Below are 22,106 nucleotides of genomic sequence, written 5' to 3'. Positions count from 1 at the left end.
ATCTTCTTCTTCTTCTGTTCCAAAGCTACAGTAAGTTTTTTTTCTCTTCTTCTTGGTTCTCTGTTCTCGGTTCTTGCTTCTTTCTTCTTCTTCTCGCTTTTTTTTTCTTCTTCTGTTCCAGAGCTACTGGCTACGGTGTTTTTTTTTTTTTTTCCTTTTTCTTCTCGCTTCTGGCTTCTTTCTTCTTCTTCTCGTTATTTTCTTTTCCTTCTTCTTTTGTCCCAGAGCTACCGGCTACGGCGAGTTTTTTTTTCCTTCTTCTTCTCGCTTCTGGCTTCTTTCATCTTCTTCCTCCTTCTTCTCGTTTTTTTCTTATTCTTCTTCTCTTCTGCAACTACGGTGAGTTTTTTTTCTTCTTCTTCTTCTTCTTCTTCTTCTTCTTCTTCTTCTTCTTCTTCTTCTGTTCTGCAACTATGGTGAAGTGATTTTTTTTTTCCTTCTTCTTCTTCTGTTCTACAAAAACGGTGAGTCGGTGAGTGTTTTCTTTTTTATTTTTCTTCTCTTTTTTCTGTTCTTCTTCTTCTGTTCTGCTGTTCTGCAACTACTGTTAGTTTTTTTTTTCTTCCTTCTTCTTTTTCTGTTCTGCTACCTGTGGTACTCGAACTGCTGTCCAGACTAAGGTCTTCAATGGCTGCCGCAGGGTTGTTAACAACTGTAAATCATCTATTGTATTTCTTTAATTCCGCTTGCTAGTTCTCAGCTCTAGTTTAGAACTGTTCAATCATCTATTGTCTTTCTTTTGTCTAATGTGTAAATGTGTATAATTGTATTTGTTTCATAATTATGTATTTATATTATATGTTAATATATTATGATGATTGATGATTGAATATTGATGATTGATGATTGATGAAGATGAACTTAGTTTATTTACTTTATTGATTTGTTTTTCTGATGAATATCTTACATTGGTATGAATATGAACCTATAATATTTATTTAACATATGAGTAATAAGATTCAACTAGGATTTGAGCCAAATAGATTGGTTTTATTAAAAAATTACACAGAAACACTTTAGTCAATAAGGCGACGCTTTATGCCCGCCTTATAGCTAAGGCGCTCCGAAAGACCCTCAAACGCCTCCGTCTTACTGCCTTAAAAACTATGGACCAAGTGTAGATTTTATCTACTAAGCTGAATTCATCAAACTTTTTCTTGAAGGAACTAGCTGTGAAGGCTTATGTTAGTTCAAAGGGAAAACTTCATATTTTGTCTGATCCCATCCTAGTAAGGATGACAAAATTTATCTGAATGGATGAAAGATGATTATTCACTTAAGTTCTGGCTATGGAATAGTATCGAACAATCTATAAAGATAATGTGATGTTCCATCCAACTGCCAAAGAAGTTTGGGATGCTGCTCATGAGAGTTTTACCCAAGACCAAAATACTCATGTGTATAGGATTTATGAAGGCATCTTTAAGTTCTTGCTCGCTGTGTAAAGCGCTGTTACTAATATAATAGATAAGCGCTTATTCCTCAAAGTCTAGCAAAAAACCTCTCAAATTTGACTAATGCCCAGCAAGAATCCGATAGAGAGGTAACATAGTTAATTAAGTGCAATAAGGTAGCCCGAAATGAGGTAAGGCTTGGCTCGGAGAGGGAACACAAGAGAAGGCATCTTTATACTGGAATAGCATGATAATCTCTTAGTGAATATTATAGTGCTTTGAAAGACAAGTGGAAAGAACTAAATCAGTATCAACCCCTTACTGCTTACTTTTATGTTCTTACAAACCAATGGACAGATTTCCAATTTGCTAAATTTCTCTTGGGACTGAATTCTGAGTTCAAAGGTGTTGAAGATCATATTTTTTTTCCTCTTTGGATGAATAAAAAATTCATAAACAAAGGAAAGAGAAGGTAGCGGGAGAACAAACATTACAACAAATAAATTACAATACCCTGCCTTTAAAAAGGGGGGGCATGGACCTGTAAAAGAGAAGGGGAAGAACCCAAAGAAACAACAATAGACAAAAAACAGGGAGGAGGCACCCCAGCAAAGGCCGAAGCTAGCAACTAACAACAACTCGACATATAGACTCATCTTCAGAGATCGCGCACGAACCAGGAATTGAAGAAAGCCATAATAAATGCAGGAATACCAACCAAATCACAAGAAGTTGTCATGGAAAAGGACATGACCAAGGATATCCATACTTAGAGACAGTCGCGTCTCATTGCTTGGCAAGGAACAGTCTAGGAGCGACCTCTTCTTGGGGAAAGAGGGGGGGGGGCTTATGTCACGCCAGCGGCGGTAAACAAAGAGGGGGGGGGATGGGGAAGGAGGAGAGGGCCCCTGTGCAGACAGAGAAGGGAGAAGGGCCGCAATGGAGACGAGCAAAAGAGGAGGAAGAATCCCCAAAGCCATACCCAGCCTCAAAGCTAAAAGAGGATCAAGTAGAGGCAGGGCTGAGAGGGTGGACCAACAAGAGGGAAGAGTAGCCAAAGGAGGGGTGGGCCAAGATGACTGATCAAAGGTAGTTTGGGTTGGGTGTGTGAGCAGGGGCTCCAACCACACAGACAATGGGAGGGAGGGGAGGGAGGTAACATTTGGTTAAGATTGTGGGCCAGTTCAGTAGGGGAGGGCTTCCGGTGGTTGAAAATCATATGGGCCACAAGGAGGTGGGCCAGGCCAGGAAGACTATGGAATGGCGAACGAGGGGCCTAGATGGACTCACGGCATTGATTAGAATCAGCCAATGGGCTGGGCCTAAATGAAGGTTTGGATTGTTCAAGTTGTTCGACTGGAGAAGGCCGAGTTGGGAAGGATTGAGGCCATGGTTGGGCCCCACCCTTGAGGGGTACGAAGGGGTAGGAAAAAGAGAGAGAGGAGAGGTGGAGTTGATATTTCCAGATTTACTGACAAGGAGATATGGATCAAATGACTGGTCAGGTCTAGTGTTGAGGTTGAGTAGAGCTATGGATCATACAACAACCGAGTTATTGTGGTTGAAATCATTGCTTCAAGAGTTGAGGTTCCAGTAACTAGACCTATAAAGATGTTCCGTGATAATTGAACTGCTATCTTTATTGCCAACAACCTAGAATTTCACGAATGACCAAAAAAATGAAGTTGATTGTTACTTGGTGAGAAATGCAATAATGAGGAAGTTGATTGACACTTTGTTCATTTTGTCTGTAGATTAGTTGGGTGATATGTTTACCAAACCTCTGTTTAGTCCCGCTTTCTAGAAAATTTATTCCAAGTTAGGTATGGGTGATCTATATGTTCCAGCTTGAGTGGGGAGTGTTAAGATGCAGGCACCATTTGACAACGACCTGTTTCTGCCGTTTCTACGTTTTCTTATTCTCAGAAACAGAGAAACAACCTAAAAAGCGTTTGATAAAGTTGTTCCGTTTCACCCGTTTCTAGAAACATAAATAAAAATTTATGCCTATTTACAATTCTAGAAACGACTTTGGCGAAACGAGTCCGACTTGTTTCGTCGTTTCTAGAAACGAATTTGAGAGAAAAAAAAGACTGTTGTGCCCAATAAATCTCTCAACTATTTAAACCTAAAAAGAGGCAACCGAACCCTCTCTCCCCTTTGGGCATTCAATGATACTATTGAGGTTTTTAGTGGCATTATGTTTACAAAAAACGTTTCGAGAAACTGGTTTATCATATACCAAAAAATCCGTTTTTGTTTCCGAAAACATGAAAAGCTATTTCTGCTGTTTCTAGACACAGAAACAGCAGAAACGTTATCAAACGGTGCCGTAGTGTAGGGGTATAATTTTACTAGTTGTGGGTTTGATTTATTGCTTTTAGTTTACCGCAAGGACAAGTGGTTTACCGCAAGGACAAGGTACACTTGTCCTTGCGGCTTTGTAATTAGTTTAACCTATTATAGAATAGGATGATGGGAATGCCAACAGACTTATTCAACTCTTCATTCTATTGGCAGTCTATTCTTCCCTTCTCTCTTCTTCTTCCTTCTTTTCTTTGTTCTCTATCGCAGGTAATGTTCTCCATCGTCTGATTTGCATTTGCTTCAAAATCAACTGAATGGACCAGAATAGGACATGTACTACATGGTGGCGATAGAGGCTGGCGTAACTAAGTGCATTCTGGCTAGCACTCGCACAACCCCCGACCAAACAACCATTGACACTGCACCCACACACACACACCCACACCCACACCCACACACGCATTCATATGCATGCACACTCATGTAAAAATACAAGGACAGATGACTTCCAAGTTCCAATACAAGCAATGAATCGAACGCGAGCATTATTATATCAGCCATAAGGAATGACAATGGGAATTACTCACATCTTTGCAACTTCAATGACTCCTTCTCTACAGGTCATTTCAGAAAGCTTCAACTTTTCAATTTCCCTGTCCACACAAATATTATATCAGCATTATCATTAAAATTATCTCAGCAGAAATTTGTTAAGACCAAGATAAGCATACACAAGATCATCTGGATCATAATTGTAGAATAGATAGTTTTAACCAGTAGCATTGACAGCAACAAAGGGTCCTTCAAATGCTAAGCTTACAGAATTTCAGTCATTGAGCTTCATCAGAAACGAGCAAAGTTCCAAGAATTAGGATCACACCATTGGTGACTGGACCCAGCCCAGCTAATCCCAGATTAGGATTGACCACCCAATCCATTCAAGATCAGACAATACATTGCACTGTTTATGGATCAGTACTGCCAAATCCAACCAGAATCTGGACCGGCCAATTCTTGAAACCATGTAAACAAGTAATAAAAAGGAGCAAATACTACTGACCATCTAATAGACCTAAATGTACTAGGGGAATGAGATACAGATATCTGGTGCATGCTGGTTGCTACAATTCGAGAACCAACCAACATTTGATCAACTAGATGCTGAGGATCAATCTTCCACTTATTACCTTTCTCTCAACCAGTAATTGTGGACATGACAATGAGTCCAAAAGAGTTCATAGAAGAGATGGCTCTGATTTCATTCAGTTGAATTCTAGTTTTATAGCCATGTAATAGACCCATAGCCAGGATTCCCACTGTGGGCCTAGTCCCTATTTGCAGTGGGCCCCTCTCACCCAACTGCATGGTGGAGGTCCCCACCATGAGTCTATTACCTGCATGCAGTAAAGCAGTCCCCATCCCCCAGGTCGCAACCTTCAACATGTATGACTATGCTATCGGCAAACCATCCTTAGGTTTTAGAGAAGTACTTCAGATTATGCAACAAGAAATTGATTGAACTCACGTTTTAGCTGCCTGTCGTCCCTTTCCAATTGCAGCACCAAAATACCTCTAGAACAAGTATCAATGACGTTATTAGGGAAATTAGTAGGGATAACAATGTAATATTACAGCAAAACTCAACTAAAAAAAAAAAAAAAAAAAGTGATTCAGACACATCATAAGAAATTATTTTTTCCTCCTTTATCTTTTTGACAATAGATAGATTATAAAACGATGTTCAAACCCTTGGTACCATTTCACAAGCATCTCACACAAGAAACACTATTACTCACATATGAAACACCAGAAGTTTCAATCGTGTATAGTTGTGGTCCATCTCTGTCATAACCTCCAAGGATTACTCCACACCCAAAAGGCCTGCATCAATTGTTCTTGTGATCAAGAAAAGAAGTATGGAATGCAAAGTAGAAAGATAATTGATAAGATACAAAATAAATCTATCCAAACCTGAGCCACCAGTAGAGTGTGCACAAATGCACATAACTGGCAACACGTTCAGCAAGTTCCTTCACAGGTATGGGTTCACCATAAACACTGCACAGTCAGACAGACATAAGTGCTATATGAAGATAACTAGCAAGTTAATTAATATGTAACAATGCTGCTTCCTCAAGGCTATTGTGATGAGGATTGATCGATTAGGTTTCTACTAGCTATAAGTCTATATACATATTTGTTCATCAATTTCATGCTCGTAACTGGATTTCATGAATTAACGTTTAATTCTGATCCAATCCTGGGGTTCAAAAACCTCAAATTTGGATCGCTATGGGCCTAGCCAAGTAAAGGAACTAAAATAAGATGGTCAATAGCAGTTCTGTAAGTAATTAGAAACTCAAGAACAACAAAAAAAAAGTTAAAAGTGACTTAAATGAAGTGACTAAATAATTAGAGGTAATTCTGAAAGTCACAATAGAAGGGAAGGATTGGAATACTGAAAAGCTGGAAGGGTATTTTCGTAAACAAGAATAATAGGCTAACAACGATGGGAGAGGTTGTCTTCAACATCTTGACCTGAACAATAGGCGGAAGACCAGAACCAGCATGTTTTGAATGAAACCCTTTGGTGATTTGGTCCTCCATCAATCGACCTGACGATTCAGGTGGAGAGTCGTAGGCCACAGCTCTCTTGAATGCAAGTAATAAGAACTCTAACAGATCACAGAAGAGAGGAGTATTTATTCTGTAACCAGCCCTAGCGAAAGAGCAGGAATCAGATTTGAGATGTGATCATAGTTGTCAAGGTATTGCCTAGCCTAGGCGTCCAGGCAGCTTTGCCTGTACTGGCGTCTTGTTAGAGTCGCCTTAACCCCTAGGCACCATGCCTACTATGGATTTGATGTATAGTTCTCATCTCTGATGGTATCTCAACCTAAAATTCTACAATATATGTTGCCCTAGAGTGATGAATGACTGCCCAAAGGCCAAAACATTAGGAGGAAAGCACACTAAACCCACAAAAAAAAAAAAAATCAATATTCATCCAACTCTAAGACTCAATGGTTAAATGCTGATAGAATAAAGAAAAAAAAAAATGGAAGTTCCATAATCGAAGTCTAAAACTAATATAGAAGCAAAATGAAACTCTGTCTCCTACTTATCCTAGTTTCCATAAAAATAATGATTAGAAGATACGTAAAATAAATAAGGGAGAGGGTTCCCTAAAAGGCAGTGTGGCCTCGTGCTGGTGCCTGGTAGCACTAGTGGAAGCATCAATATGAGTGGGATTTCCGCCTTTCATGAGGGCAGGTGGTCATTCACCCCCAACATGTCTGGGCACAGGGGCCAGCTGCCTTTTATAATTTTTTTCCCAATAAATAATAACTCCTAAATATCCTACTGACCAAAAACCAATTTGGACCCGATTTTTCTCGGGTTGGACTTCCAAATGGGCTCAGGCTGGTCCACGGAACCGCTACGCATCAAAAGCTTGGCAGTATTGGCTATCCCTAGGGCAAGGCTAGATAATTCGGTATACTGCTGCTGCATGCTTCTTGCTGCTAATGTTAGTTTTGCTTTTTCTGTTACACAAATTTTCTGCAGTTCAGGTCAGTTTTTTCAGTTGTTGGGTTCAACTTTGTCATACCGGCCCATCATCTTGCCATTCATATCAAGCATCCTAAATTTCTTAAGACTTTTAAATTCTTCTCCAAAGCATACCAGGATTTTTTTTTTTCTGATATATAATAATTTGACAAACATTGTTGATCTGATTCACTGTCTCTTGGAATCTGATCATGCAAATACCTATTTCTTAATTGAACCCTCCATTAAACCAAGAAATTAATTTTCCTAATCATTTTTTTTTTTTCTTCATCAAATTTCATTCTTTGGAAGTTGTGTCGAGTTAAAGGTATGGAATGAGGAAGTGCGCATCAATGGAAGATCTAACCCCCCAGGTCAATTATAAATACAGAATAAGCTTTTCCTAGTTAACACCAGATGGACAGAATATTGGTGTGGCTGGGAAATCTGCACAGATAGGATCCATACTTGGTCACCCAATGCTATGGAGGGTCCTACTCCAGTATCCACTTTGAAAGGCTTCAAAAGACAATGCAATGACAAGTGTCCATATCTACAGTACTCTATTAATTTATGAATTATTTGCCCATCCATGCCACAAAGCAGTTCAGCTCTATCAAAACTATTAGGTGCTATAACTGTTATAGCTGCAAATCATATTGGCAATGAAGCATGAAAACTCAACAAAGCCTAGTCCCAACTAAATGTGGAAGCTACTTATCTGTTGCTTTGCCATGAGATTCTGTTTATATCACCTTGAAGCATGACAAACATACATAACTAACAAGCATAGTTCACAATGCAGACCTTTCATAGTTATTCGCCTCAGACTTTGCTCGAGAAACAATTTGCCTCCCATCTGCAGCTAATCCAGCCACAGCCTGTAACAGAAAGGAGCACTTTTTTATCAGCAACAAAAGGCTGGGGACTATTGAAATTTTCAAATTGTCATGAGATAGAGCTCATCAAAATAAAGAAGAATAAGAGAAAAATAAAGAACATGAAAGGAAGGAAGTAGAGAATATCCCCCAACAACTCCAGCCACCAACTTGATAAAGAGCCTGACAGCCAACCATAGTTGTCATGGCGTCTAGGCAACCCAAGGCTTTGGAGGGGGGCTAGACACAAGGCGACCAAAACAACCAAGGCAACTAAGGCGACCCTAGTTGTCAAGGCAGCTGGACGTCAAGGTGCTGGCCTAGGTAACGCCCACGTGATTCCTCGGTAACCATGCGGCCACCCTTACCATCTCCACCCTTCAACATCCTAGCATTCAACCACACTAACATAATCACTACCTCTACACTTCACCCACCACACCAAATGGTTCCCATCAAACAAACCAACTTACCAATAAGAAAGACATAGATAAGGCAGAAAAGTGGAAAGAAAAAGAAAGATACATGGATGACATGCCAAACAGGTGGGATTCTTTTCTCATTTTTATTTATTACACGATCAGTATGTGGATGGTGTTGTCACTTGGACTTTTTAATACTCCAAGTACACATATAAGGCTAACAAATCAGGTTTTCACATCCTCAAACGAGCAAGTTTACTTCCATTACTTAAATAAAAACCTACTTCCATTACTTAAATAAATAACCATAACGATCCCATCTTTGCACTTGATGCCGACGACAGTTCTGTTAACAAAATTGGAACATTTAACAAAATCTCAGTAGAAGGAGGAGTAGTAATGGTAGAAAAACGAAATCTAATAAAACACAGTCTAGAGAAGTGGAGACGAAGGAGATACCCGCTGTTATCGACGGCTTTGGCTGCGTATTCAATCTGAAAAACACGGCCATCGGGAGAGAAAGTAGTGACTGAAAGGTCATAACCAGTTCCAATGCTGCTCATCTTTCACTCTTCTACTTTTCTTTTTGTGTATCTCCTTTTCTGTTCGTCTATTGCTCTTCTCGCCTCTCGTCTGGGAGTCGTAGAACTATTTCTTGTCACAGTTTCTTCGATCTCAAGAAACAAGAAATGCTGACCTATAAAAAGGAAGGGAAAAAGAACCGTCACTAGTCGCGCGGCTCCTGCGCCAGCGCGGGGCCGATGAAGAAACACAAGGACAGGATGGGTTTCTGGGATTTTAAAGGGGTGAGAACGTAGTTTCACTGCCCCCTGTGCCTAGGCGGCGAGGCCATGCGACTAAGGACGTTTGAGAAAGGTGTATGAAATCTTAATATGAAGGCACGAATTGAAATAAAACCGATCCACTAGGTTGCTGATAAAGGATTTGAAGCATAGTTAGCAAAAAACAGAGGAACGGCAAAAAAGATGGAAACGGATGATATAGGTTTTAAATTTTTTAAATAATACTGAAAAAAAGTAGAGAAGAGAAAAAATAGAAAACAGAGGGTTTTAAGCGTGCATATTTCAAAAATTGTAGTGCACTTATAAAAATTAATGAATTATCACATGAATGCATGCATTTAATGTTCAAAACAACTATAATATCTTACTTTAATGTATATATCCCATGACTTATTATTAGTTCTAAGACATATTATTGAATATCATCGGGCGCCAATTCTTAATTCAGATACCACACATATCTTATTAAGCAATGTGGCTTGTTTATGATGTTAGTCATTGTTGTCAACATAGTCAACACATTCTCGGAGGGATGTATGTTCGGCTGGAGTTGAGAGTCAGCATGTTAGAAACATTTTTCAACAAATGCATTTATTTGTAGCTCAGTTTAAAGGTCTATGCATTGAATTTGAGTTAAAGGAGATAGCATAAGAAATATAGGCCATTGAATTAGCTTCAGGTTGGCGAAAGAATCAAGTCGATCGGAGTTTGTGTGAGAGAGATGTGGTCAATTAAGCAAACATAATGTTCAATGAGTCAAGTCTTAGAAAACGCCACGAAAAAAGAAAGGAAAAACATGTTTTAAACGCGTTTTTAACGTGTTTTAGGATGGGGATGCTTGATGTTTGCCTTTTTTTCCCATATCTTTGGGAAGCATGCCGGAAAACATGTTTTCAAAAGAAAAAAAAAATGGAAATGCATTTAAAACTTGTTTTCGCTAACAATGGTTTGAAGCTCAAAATACATTTGCTGGCCTGTGTGGCCGGTTTTCTAAGGGTGTCAAAGCCAAAATTGAAATCGTTTATCCAAATCGAATCTATCCATTTACACTTAAAATCATAAAACCATTTAATAAATCAAAATTTACATATATCTCGCTTGAGATTTTACCTAATTACATCCACCCACCTCGCGTTTCAAAAATTACAAATAAACTCAACCCAGCTAACACCGTGAGAGGCTTTTGAGGTTTGATCCATTAAGTGCAGCCTTTTTTTTAAAGTAATACCCACAATACCCTTCTATATTGTTTGTCCTCAACCTTCCTTCCAACAAACAAGAGTAGCATTCTCACTTTGGAAAGAGTGAGGAAACATATCAAATCTACCAGTCTTTGCAATCGAGGAAAAGGTTGTGAGCCCCACAATTCATGCCCTAATCTATATGCGGTGAGGGCGAAGGTGAAGGTTACGCCCTAAATCTATTCTTTTCCCCAACTTGTCTTCTCTGGTGAAGGTGATGCCTTAATATCTCCTGGTTTTTCATAACCTGTCTTCTCAGGCGATGGTGAAGAGTTCTTATCTCCCTTTGCATATGTGGTGTGACCTATATACAGGAAACCATCTTTTATGCAATATCAAAGAATAAAACTCAATATAATGAAGAAGATTACATCTTCTACCCTAAGAGACAAAGGTGGAAGGAAAAAGTTCACTTGCGATGGATATGGTTCCCCAACCTAGACTTCGATTTCCTTGGAAATTTAAAGATAACCTCAAAACTTCCTGCTCTATGGATTCCTTATAGAAACCCCAAAGACCAGGTAAGTTGTTAATAATAAAATCTAGAAATTATAAGGGACGGCAGGCATAGATCTGGTTATGGTTGCAGGTTAGTATCTCATAGTAGGGGTTAAGGGTGAAACAAGGCCAGGTTGGACCAGGTTTTTTAAAATGCCAACCCAACCCCAGGTCCTCAAAACTTAACTCAAGTCCAACCCAACCATATCAAACTCATGACAAACCCAACCCGACTCTGATTAGCCCTAATTGGGTAGAGTTGACTCTAACCATGGAGAGGGAGATTCAGGCCCAAGTCCTAACTAATCACAGCCTAAAATTAAAATTAACCTCAACCATCGGATATAGGGCACCCATTACTAAGGGAGATCGTCTTAGGGTTCCAGGGAGTAGCTGCAACTCCCATGGGGAAGACAATGGCCATCCCTTTGTTAACTAATTGATTAAGGATCTAAATAGTCTCTTGAGCATTCAAGAATTAGCTGCTCTCTGCCACTTTTAATGTGTCTCTTATTGCAAAACATTTCAACCATTCTTATGTTGTTAGCTCTGTATATTATGGTTCTTGATAAAATAAATTTGAAATACATATCCTTGGTTAATCACCTTACCCTTGCTTTCCCTGTTTTCATTGAAAGCACTATCAATTGAGATAATGCAGAAGTTGGACGGAGTGTTCTTGAGATATTCTCCCATCTCATGTAGGATTATTGTAGAGGTAAGCATTGCATCATCATGTTGCATCCATTTTTTATGCATCTAAATAGCTTTAAGGTTAAAACCCTACAATTTGTAACCAAACCGTCAAGTTCCAGGATTAGTTCTCATTTGTCTCTCGAACTCTCTCCTAATCTTGATTTGGTTCATATTGGGCAACCTCCCATTCCAATGGCATATCTTTGTTGTGCAAGCCAATGGATAAAAAGGAGATGTGGGTCAATGGCGAGCATGTTACACTCGTACCCTATCTAGTCAAATTTAAACTTTTGTCAATAGGTGATGAACCAAAGATGGTCAGTATTGGTGACCTATGGATAGCCATGGTCTAGTGTAGTGTACAGAAGGAGAGAATGATCCTACATGTGAGTGTTGACAGTGCCAAGAGAACTAGAAAGGATTTAGACCTCCCAAACCTTGGTGGTAAGTGATCGGACACCTTCCCACTTGACTTATACATGGTAGGAACATCATAAAAAAACCATGCAGAAGTCCCTTGGGAACCCCCTAGGTGTTGAGAAAAGAGGGTTGAATACCAACAAAGCACAACAATTGTACTGGCTACCGGTAGGAACATGCATCAACCGATGGACATCAACTGGTGGGTTTTATAGTGTTGAACTACATTCTTTGCCTGTGGACCCATTACACGCGTAGTGGTATACTCCATTCTTGTCCCCATAGTACATGAGACCTACCCTCTTGACTTACACACCTTGTGGGTCCAAGGTGGTGGGTGGCCTGGCTACTGGCTTAAGCCATTTTGGTCATGCTCCAGTACATAGGCGAACAGACTCGAATGGTCTTGCCTACCTAAGGTTGGAATGAGCCTAAGCTCATGCATTTCACCTGAGACCAACATGGGAGAGGGAGAGAAAGAAGGAGAAAAAAAAATAGAGGAAGAGAGTAGGAGGAAGTTGTTCTGCCACCTCCCTTGTTGTCAGTTCCTCCTGAAACTAAGAGGTTCTTTCCCTCCATCTCCTCTGGTCCATTTTGGGTTTTTAGGTAGGGTTAGAACAAGGGTTTTGCTAGGTCGGATGGGTAAACCTTGATCCTGATGACTTAGGTTGTCTGGGGTAGTGTGCATCGCACTTTCCTAAGCTTTTCCTGAGTTCAAAGTGAACTACCAGAGCATTGGGAGCATTTTGACTCAAAGGTGGGTTTAGGGTTTCGGTTGTTTATTCAAGTAACTCCCAAATGGCTCGATGGAAACACAATCAATTGAGCTATAATGAAAGGTGGGAAGACCTTCTACAAACCCCATGGAACGAATTTTGACTATCGGACCTAAGGCAATGAAGCCTAAGAAGTTCAACAACTTTTGGGTTGGTCACTAGTAGGACCACCATTTTGTGGATCCAAATAATGTTCTGTCAGTCCCACTAGTAGGACCACCAGTAAGATCAGGCATCAACTGATGGCCATCCACCGGTGGTGTCTGAGACTTGTTTGGTCTCTACAAGACCCACCGGTAGGAACAGACATTAACCGATGGCCACCAGATACTTTGAACAAATATCATTGTATAAGGATAAAAGAGAATCTCAATCATATTTAAAGCACACATAGGATAGCAAAAAGAAAAAAGATCGATTACATATAACTGGTGACTGATACTTATTCAACAACAACAAATTAACCTCAACCTTACCTTAACTAAATGTGGTTGGTTATAGAGATCTGTATGGTTAAAAAAAAAAAAAAAAGACATAACACCACAGACACATCCCACCTAAAAGGGGTCGGTTGCAAGAATTATTGCCCTAAAAACATATCAGTCACATAAAAGTGATCGATACTTATTCTACAGAAACAAAGTTGAAGAAGACTCATTTACAATCACACTCAAGTGGTGGTTTCATTCACAGGATACCAATATCTGTTGTGGAACCATAATGAATCAGCTTCTACAGCATATGTATCTTGATTTCGATTCCATCCAAAGTAAGCATGGGTCCGGTTCTTAATAGAAAAAATTCCATGACCATAACTGGCTTCACGAAATGCAGAATAAGATGGTTGTGGGTACTGTAAGCTGCAGAATTTGAATAGATAAAATAAAAAATAAATATTAATATTTTTTATAATATAAATATAATGAAACTATAAAATAAGAAGAATAGAGCAAATGTAAACATCACGTCTATTTTAAATTTATTTTTCTTACATTGATAGGCCTTCAATATTTCCTCCATCGCCAATTGTTATGTATACCGGTGCATTTGGATTACTTATAGGCGTACATAGTCCATTTGTAATGTTGTATGCAATGTTTGATATTCGTTCCTGTAGTGAATATTTATCAATATTAAAAAAATAAGTCAGATTCCATGATATTCTATTTCCCTTATAAAGGATAAGGATGTAGCAAAATAGAAGTATTGCACAAGAGCTTATTCCAACAACCTCTAATTTTTCAATACATATTGCTGGATTTTCATAATTGGAGTTTTTTTTTTCTTTAATTTTTTTCTTTTCTAATTCAAGCTTGAACTACGAATACTCAAAGGAAACCTAAAAAAATTAAAACATTAGAAAAGACATTATAAATGTCAGAAGTATGTTTCCGGAATATCATACTTCAATGTGGAACCTCTATTTCTATAGATGCTACAAAAAATAAGAAGTTTATATTATATTTATAACTTTGCACAATTTTGTGTTGGATATATTTGTTCATCAAACCCAATTTGAATTGTTTGAAATGAATTACTTTGTATCATTTTTTATGTTATTGTATATGTTCAAAGTTAGACTTTAAATTATTTACAATTAGAGGCATAATTAGGTATTCAGCTCAAATGGTTGTTACATGGGATGATTATAGAGAATGAGATTACAAAAATATAAGTGTAAGTACTCAAATGATATGCGTATCGAACTGGATAATTATGAGAGTCTTATATAGAATGTCAACTACTGCTATTTAGCCCCAAGACTCTTATCATTGGTACTCTAGTCTCTACATCTGAGAGGTCTTCACCGTTGTAACTAGAATTTTTGCGTTTTAGTGCACAAAAGGTTAATGCTAATATTTGTTAGTTATCAGTGCATTAGATTCACAACATTCATTTGTGAATGAGCGATTATCAATATAGAAAACATTTTTCGTCTAATGACAATATCAAGTGGAATCACTGATAGCTAAAGTGGAGTAATTCTAAACCCTTTTTTTAGTTTTGAATACCCTAATGAATCCGATAATCTGGTCATATAGCCTAATTTTGATTTGGCATTCTGCCATCCCCAATACTTTGGACACAAAATATGCACTATCCTTAGCAAATATTATTAGCCCCCACTAAAAAATTTAAGATCTTACCTACACTACAAAATAAAAAAGTTGAAACATGTAACATAAAGAGGAAGGATAATAGCTTACAAATCTTTCATATGCATGAACATGGCCAGCAAATACGACGTCAACTTTGTATTGTACAAACCATGGTTCAAATACTATTCTCATAGCTTCTCCTTCCATATAAGCACTGAGGTAGCTGTTATATAATGGTGAATGCACCAGGATGATCAACCATGGTGTTTCAGACCTGTTCACTTTAGGTAGTTCCTGTTGAAGCCAAGTATATTGAGGACTATACTTTCCTGGAAGCAGAAAATAAAAATTTTATCATGAAAAAGATCTTTCCAATTTAAATCAAACTAATCCAATTGTTACATTTAATATTATTATTTTTTTTTTTTTTATAGAGAGCAGATTTAGATGTGTACGATCAAGTTATATTCATAAATTAAAATAATTACAATCTACCCTGTAACTACTATGATGCTCATAAATTGTAAACGACCATTTAGAATGTAGAATATTATATTTTTTAGTTAATAAATTTAATAGACTATCCAAGCTTACCAAATGCTGAATATGAAGCAAGGACAATGATATATGCTGAAGCTCGCTTGATTGAGTACCAAAATGGTGAAATACTAGCTGAAGAATTATATGGCGTATAAAATCGATTTGTAAAGGGCTTATAAGGTATAGTTTCACCCTACAATAAATAAAATCACCATCGTTAGCTATAAATATATTCTAGTTATTGTCTGTGTCCACAAAAAATAAAAACCATTAGATGAGTAAAATGAGCCTAACATATCAAATCGAATAAACAGTAACATTAGAGCAGTGTTCATCATTCAAAGTTCTCTTGTCTTTCTTTACATATATATTTATTCAATAAATTCTTCTATGGATGAAAATTGTCAGGACATTAAAATATGAAGTAGTTTGAGCGAATTGTTTCTATCAAATTGATTAATTAAAATTTTATTTGTAGTTATAAGTACATTATAGTAGCATGCTTTTATTGTCCCTAGATCTTTACCTAGAAATTTTCGTGGCTAGAGGGATAAAATTAGGCATTTTGTTCATATGATCATCACACTATATGCTCCTAGGAATGTTGATTTCAAGATACAAGTATGATTATATATTAATATACATAGCACATTAAACATGACCACATGGAGATCATGAATGGCTCTTTACATTTTTTGAAGAATAAGATTCTCATTGATGGCTTATAATTGGTCCATAGACTTGAGAGGTCCGTATCGTTGCAATTAGAAATTATGGATTTTGCTGTACTAAAAATTGTTGTCTCCCTAGCTATATATTGGTACACTGGATTCATAGAGTTTGACTGTGAGCGAAAGAAAAAATTTGATAAAGAATCCACTCCTCCTAGGGATAATATCAAAGAGAGATATTTGAACATGATTGAATGAAATTAGAACCAGTTGCATATTGAAAATATTGGCTAGTATTATATTTATTTTATAAATGATTTGAAAATATTTTGGTGATCCAATCAACGATTCGAATTCTCTCTATATGCATTTACGACGGACTAGGATTTTGTCAGTGGTTATTTTCATACCCTAAAGTATGTTACCTGATATTTTTAAGTGAAGAGATCTAAATGTATTAACTATAACTTCGGGAGATATAAGAGCTATATTTACATTAAATGTATAATGTTAAAAATCTTTAATAAATGTATTATCTACTATATTTTATTAAAGGTAGATATTTTCATCATTTAACAAAGACATTATAATAGCTATAATATAAGAATGAGATAATAGAGAGATATATTTTTATTTGAAAATTTATCTTAGAGTTTCAAATTAATAAAGAAGGGAGTAGATAAGACCTAGACAATCAAGCAAGTCAAGCCCTCTCTCTCTCTTATCCTCTCTATTATTCTGTATTAGGTTTTGTCTATCCCCATTTTGTAGTCTTCCTTCTTCTTTTGCGTTATGTTGCAGTGAAGCTAGGGTATTATTGAATCCTAGATGTGAATAAGTAGGGAGGGTTTTCTACATGTTTGTCATGAAGGCCCAGATAGTTGAGGTGTTCGAGGCCAGGCTCCTAAGGTCCTAAGGAGGTCCGAATGTGTCAAGGCCCACAAGGAGAAACACCAGACCAACCCAAGACCACCAAGCCTCTCCCAGTTCGGTCCAAGCTTGCCCCTCCTACGCATGGGTGATCCAAATAGTCCAGATGAGCATGGATGAGGATAGCACCTCGTTTCTAAAACCTTGTAAGGTTGTTTTTAGTATGTCTTGGGCAACAAGTAGAGAAGATTTGGAGGATTTGGCCAACAAAAACTTTGGAAAGAGTCTGGAAGCTTCTCAATAGAAAACAAGGAAGGAGCTCTTGCATCCGACAAATTTAAATTGCGAGATTTTATTTTGACAATATCTTCTAAGTAAATAAAATAGAACTAAATAGTAATAAGGGACCCACCTAAATAAAGGTTACCTTCATTAGAGAGATCTAGTTTCAATTATCACTATGCAATCTTAGTTGTAGGATTATTAGGGGTAGACGTCTAAGATTTAGGAATTTAATCTATTTATATGTATCGATTTTCATTGGGAGGGACATAATCTTGTGAATGAAATTTAACTCAGTTTAGTTTTAAACGTAAAAGGATTGTATCCCTTGAGACCTTGAAGAATTGTAGTTTTTCCTTTGTGATTTCCTCTTTCTTGTTTCTAGTCTTCTAAGTACACCCCTTGAAGAGTGTATGATTCAATCTTGATTCGATGTTTCTACTCAGACTACATCAATTTGTGCAATCATTGCCAATGAGTTTACTACAAGAGTTCTCTGTATTCCTTCGTAGGGAAAGAGCTAATTTTCTTATGAGCTATTCCACTCGTGACGTTCAAGGTAACTATTCTTCCTTTCCATCGGATAGAATTTTTTAATATGCTATACCAATGTGAGGCTTGATCATAGGTATAATGATTAGAGAGTTAAATTTATTTTTCTAGTGCACTACCCTATATATGAACTCTTTCATTGCTATGCTATGAATATTTGCATGGTGTGCAAGTTCCTACTTTATATACTCTAGAAGGTAAAAGAACATCCGTGTGTAATTAAACAACCTTAGGATGTGTTTGGTTTGCATTCTTGCAATGCATTCTTGGAATGCATTCTCAAAATGGAGAATGCATTCTCAACTTAGAATGAGAACATCGTTTGGAACACCTTTAAGTTAGAATGCATTCTTAATTTTACTACAAGAGTTCTCTGTATTCCTTGGTAGGGAAAGAGCTAATTTTCTTATGAGCTATTGCACTCATGACGTTCAAGGTAACTATTCTTCCTTTCCATCGGATAGAATTTTTTAATATGCTATACCAATGTGAGGCTTGATCATGGGTTTAATGATTAGAGAGTTAAATTTATTTTTCTACTGCACTACCCTATATATGAACTCTCTTTCATTGCTATGCTATGAATATTTGCATGGTGTGCAAGTTCCTACTTTACATACTCTAGAAGGTAAAAGAACATCCGTGTGTAATTAAACAACCTTAGTTTCCTTAGACAAGTGCTGATGGAAAATGTTGGGACTTAATAATTTTAAGTTTTATGTTTGGATATAAAGGTTTTGAGTGCTTACATATTGAATATCCAAGTCGATCTCATGATTTCCCACTGTCCATATCCAAGGTTGATAAGCAGCACTTCTTTCTATAAATCTTCTCCATGTATCCCACCTAGTGTTGTCATGAAATGGATAGTTATTTGCATAAGAGAAGTCACCAACGTACAATACTGTTTGCCCCTTCAATGGGTTCATTTGGTAATGAGTGAGTGTGCTATTTGAGTTCAAAGTCTGACCAAGATCCGCTGCAAATTCAGATTAATTAGTGATCAGCTTGGAGAAATCATAGCACTTAAGTAAATTACTATTGGAATTGATCACAAATTTCATACCTATAAGACCAAATGTATAAGGAACATCAGGACCAACTGGGGGAGGAGTTATAAACCAAAATTCCCGTGTGGTGTTTCCGACGCCAACCTCGTAGTAGTATTTTGTATCAAACTGCAGAAACCATTGAAAGAAAGAGCAAATAAGCGTTTAGTTCTTATTAGGTTAACCCTAATTTTTCACTTTCTTCATTTGATCAATGCTAAACAACCAACCTCTAGGTTACCAATGGTGCAGTGATGAATAAAGCCTGAAGAATAGTTGTAGTACTTGTAGGTCAAGTAGATGCCTTCTGCACTGTATATTTGGGTGCTATTCTCAGCCCAGTAAAGAACAGTGCTTGAGCCTGGTTCTTGTTGGGTGACCCAAGACACAATCACACTCTGCCCCACAGAATCTCCTTGAGTTATATGAACCTTTATGGAAAAACAAGCATCATCATCATCACAAGTTAGAAAAAAAGAAAAACTTATTCCTTAACGGAGGCCAGAAATATTGTTTAGCGTTCAGTAGTTCAACCTTGTGTTTGTCTCTCTTCCTCTCTGTAAAATAAACTTATCACCCCATAGATTGAATCAAAAGGGGGTGGAGGGCACTGATTGGATCTTGTACTGGCAGCGAAGGCCACAGTCCTGGATAAAGTACACTCCCCCAAATAAAAATAATGTGATATACTTTTTTTTCTTCTGATTCTTAGAGGGTATAAGACTAGAGGGAATAAAATGAATGGCATATTTCCTTTAACCAAGGCTCTTGTTAAGTTATTTACACCACATAGAGCTAATCTACACAATCTTATCTCAAATATATGATTTATCACTCAGATCGAGTTTTTCCACATTCACGGTCAATGGAGAATCCCTTGACCGAGGTTTCTCCGTTAACCGAGGAGTGTTCATGGCCTCCATAGCAAATCCCAGTATAGAGTATTATCGACGAATTTGGCTTCTCTCCAATGACTTGGGTGTCTAGTCATTTACCTCCCATCCATCCAATGGCTAAGACGACTTGGATACGCATCTCAACACCTGGCAACACCTAGGAATGCATGCGCAAATCATCCCAGCTATTGCATAGGTAAGAGGTAAAATAATGATAGAATCCTTTTCCTATTATCGACTCATAAGGTGAAGGAAAACTTCCCTCTATCATGAATGTGGATTTTCTTTTTTTTGAAATATTTAAAAATTATTCTAAAAATGATAGTATTAAATTTGATTATTCAGAAGAATAATCGGTTGGTATCCCTACCACCCACCCACACACATAAGAGAAAAGAAGATAAAGAAAAGAGAGAGAGAGAGAGAGAGAGAGAGAGAGAGAGAGAGAGAACCTGCTGTGGTGCATTATAGCCTGGGGGCACACTAAAAACATCACTGTTAAGTGGCATATCAACAGATGGATAAGTTACTTTTACATAACTACTAGTGACTCCTCCATTGCACCACAGAGCCGAACTCAAGAAAAAACCCAGTAGAACCATTAAGCGGGTTCCCCAATTGCCCATTTTTGCAACCCTTTTTGCATTCACAGATATTCCGAGCTTCCAACTTAGAGAATTAAATCCAATATGTACCGTATTTATAATTTCCAAATCAGTTGACTTGAGAATCACTCAGAGAATATCCACTCCTTTATCCCCATGAGAAGTGATTAAAAAAAAAAAAAAAAATGATGGTTGCAGTAAGAGACCATCCCTCTGCGTCTCATCAATTGTTTAATGGTAGGAGAGATTGGATAATTTTAATTTTGATGCTCTGGCTTCTGAAGTCCTTCCCCTATTGGCTCTTGTTAAGATTTTATTTGTTAGCATCTAGAACATTTTTGTATATTATTGGAATAAAAATCTAATAATATGGAAAACAACTACATTTAATATATATATATATATATATATATATATATATTAGTTGAGGAGCAGAGTGAAATTTGTAATGACATATTATTCTACTTAGAACCTAGATTATTTGATTAAAAGTTTAAGGATGTCCGAAATTTGATATAGTGAGTAAACTCTCAACCAAAAATTTTCAAATGGAATCTAAGGACAATCCACCTAGTTGTGCATCATGGAATAGCAATTTCTGACTATATCTAGGAAATGGTCAAAATTGCATATTTGTCAAATTTAAGACTTAGACTCAATCATTTACTTTTCCACGTTGTGGAATATTCCCAATGTATATTTAGCTTTCATTTTCCTTTGTATTTTCAATAATTATTTTACTCTTGGTCAATCCCATTTAGTTGTAACTTGTTATGTGTATAGGGACCTTCGGATCTACTTATCTATAAAATTTCAGCCCCTTCCAACCTACCAAATGGTAGAGATTTTTATCAGTTTTGAGATACACCTACAAAGAACCTAGATTATTTTATTTATTTATTTGGATTTTAATCCTTGCATTACATTAAAAAAAATCTAACAATCAACAAGATATTTACCCAAAAAAAAAAATCAACCAGATGGATACTTATTGAACTAAGATATGCTATGAACACTTTTGAAGCTCTCTAACTCAAATTGCCTTGTAAAATTTGTAATATAGCTAGCTCCTGCGTGTGCATGCATGTTTCACACATGTTACATATGTTATGAACATTATTATCTTCTCTTCATATTCTTTTACTATTAGTAATTTTTTTTTAATGTTACAGTTAAAACGACAAAATTGACATTATATATATATGTAGAGAGAGAGAGAGAGAGGAGAGAGAGTAACTGGACATCTTAACAAACATAGATAGGTCCATGAGATTTTGCACCTAACGCACTTTAAAAATAAAAATGGAACGATGGCATATGATAAAATTGAGTGGTCCTTCCTAAAACACATGCTTTGCAGTTAGGTCTTGTTGATCAATGGATTCAGTGGATCATGCAATGCATATCTACTATTTCTTATTCTTTCAAATTTTATAGCCTTCATCACCTTCGGATTGTTATTCAAAAGCTTTCTAAAAGTGTCTTAAAGGAAAGTGCCCTGATTGTTAGTGAAGCTTAAGCCAGTCCATCCACCAGAGGATTGAGAACGACTCTTTAT

The 22,106-nt window shown here is 37.1% G+C and overlaps 2 protein-coding genes across 2 annotated transcripts in view; both read right to left on the bottom strand.

Annotated features, from left to right (window-relative positions):
* The window catches only part of LOC122070903 (proteasome subunit alpha type-3), a 13,981-nt gene extending 4,745 nt beyond the window's left edge, over window positions 1–9,236 (bottom strand). The window contains exons 1-7 of the mRNA XM_042635135.1: window positions 9,010–9,236; window positions 8,857–8,896; window positions 8,058–8,131; window positions 5,673–5,759; window positions 5,498–5,582; window positions 5,227–5,273; window positions 4,289–4,354 (exon numbers count right to left, since the gene is read on the bottom strand). Of these exons, the coding sequence (XP_042491069.1) occupies window positions 4,289–4,354; window positions 5,227–5,273; window positions 5,498–5,582; window positions 5,673–5,759; window positions 8,058–8,131; window positions 8,857–8,896; window positions 9,010–9,113 (503 nt within the window). The 5' untranslated portion in view covers window positions 9,114–9,236. The remainder of the gene's footprint in view (window positions 1–4,288; window positions 4,355–5,226; window positions 5,274–5,497; window positions 5,583–5,672; window positions 5,760–8,057; window positions 8,132–8,856; window positions 8,897–9,009) is intronic.
* A 4,418-nt stretch (window positions 9,237–13,654) lies between these two features.
* On the bottom strand, window positions 13,655–21,792 carry LOC122070902 (purple acid phosphatase-like). Its single transcript, XM_042635134.1, has 9 exons — window positions 21,728–21,792; window positions 20,396–20,612; window positions 19,278–19,478; window positions 19,065–19,176; window positions 18,748–18,977; window positions 15,678–15,816; window positions 15,192–15,412; window positions 13,977–14,095; window positions 13,655–13,844 (listed from the first exon to the last, which is right to left on the bottom strand). The coding sequence occupies exons 1-9, from the start codon at window positions 21,790–21,792 to the stop codon at window positions 13,655–13,657; spliced, it is 1,494 nt and encodes a 497-aa protein (XP_042491068.1).
* Window positions 21,793–22,106: the final 314 nt, after the last annotated feature.

Source organism: Macadamia integrifolia, unplaced genomic scaffold (assembly GCF_013358625.1).
Source record: "Macadamia integrifolia cultivar HAES 741 unplaced genomic scaffold, SCU_Mint_v3 scaffold_143A, whole genome shotgun sequence".
Lineage (NCBI taxonomy): Eukaryota > Viridiplantae > Streptophyta > Magnoliopsida > Proteales > Proteaceae > Macadamia > Macadamia integrifolia.
Note: the sequence above shows the minus strand (reverse complement) of the source record. Positions and strands in the feature narration are given on the sequence as shown.

What these genes read in the sequence shown, in the direction of transcription:
- LOC122070902 (XM_042635134.1), bottom strand. Translation starts at nt 21,792, where the DNA reads ATGTCCAGTTACTCTCTCTCCTCTCTCTCTCTCTCTCTACATATATAT. An exon ending in TATATAATGTCAATTTTGTC is followed by an intron (nt 20,613 to 21,727) that starts GTTTTAACTGTA and finishes TAATTCTCTAAG; the next exon opens with TTGGAAGCTCGGAATATCTG. An exon ending in TCGACTTGGATATTCAATAT is followed by an intron (nt 15,817 to 18,747) that starts GTAAGCACTCAA and finishes TATTTATTGTAG; the next exon opens with GGTGAAACTATACCTTATAA.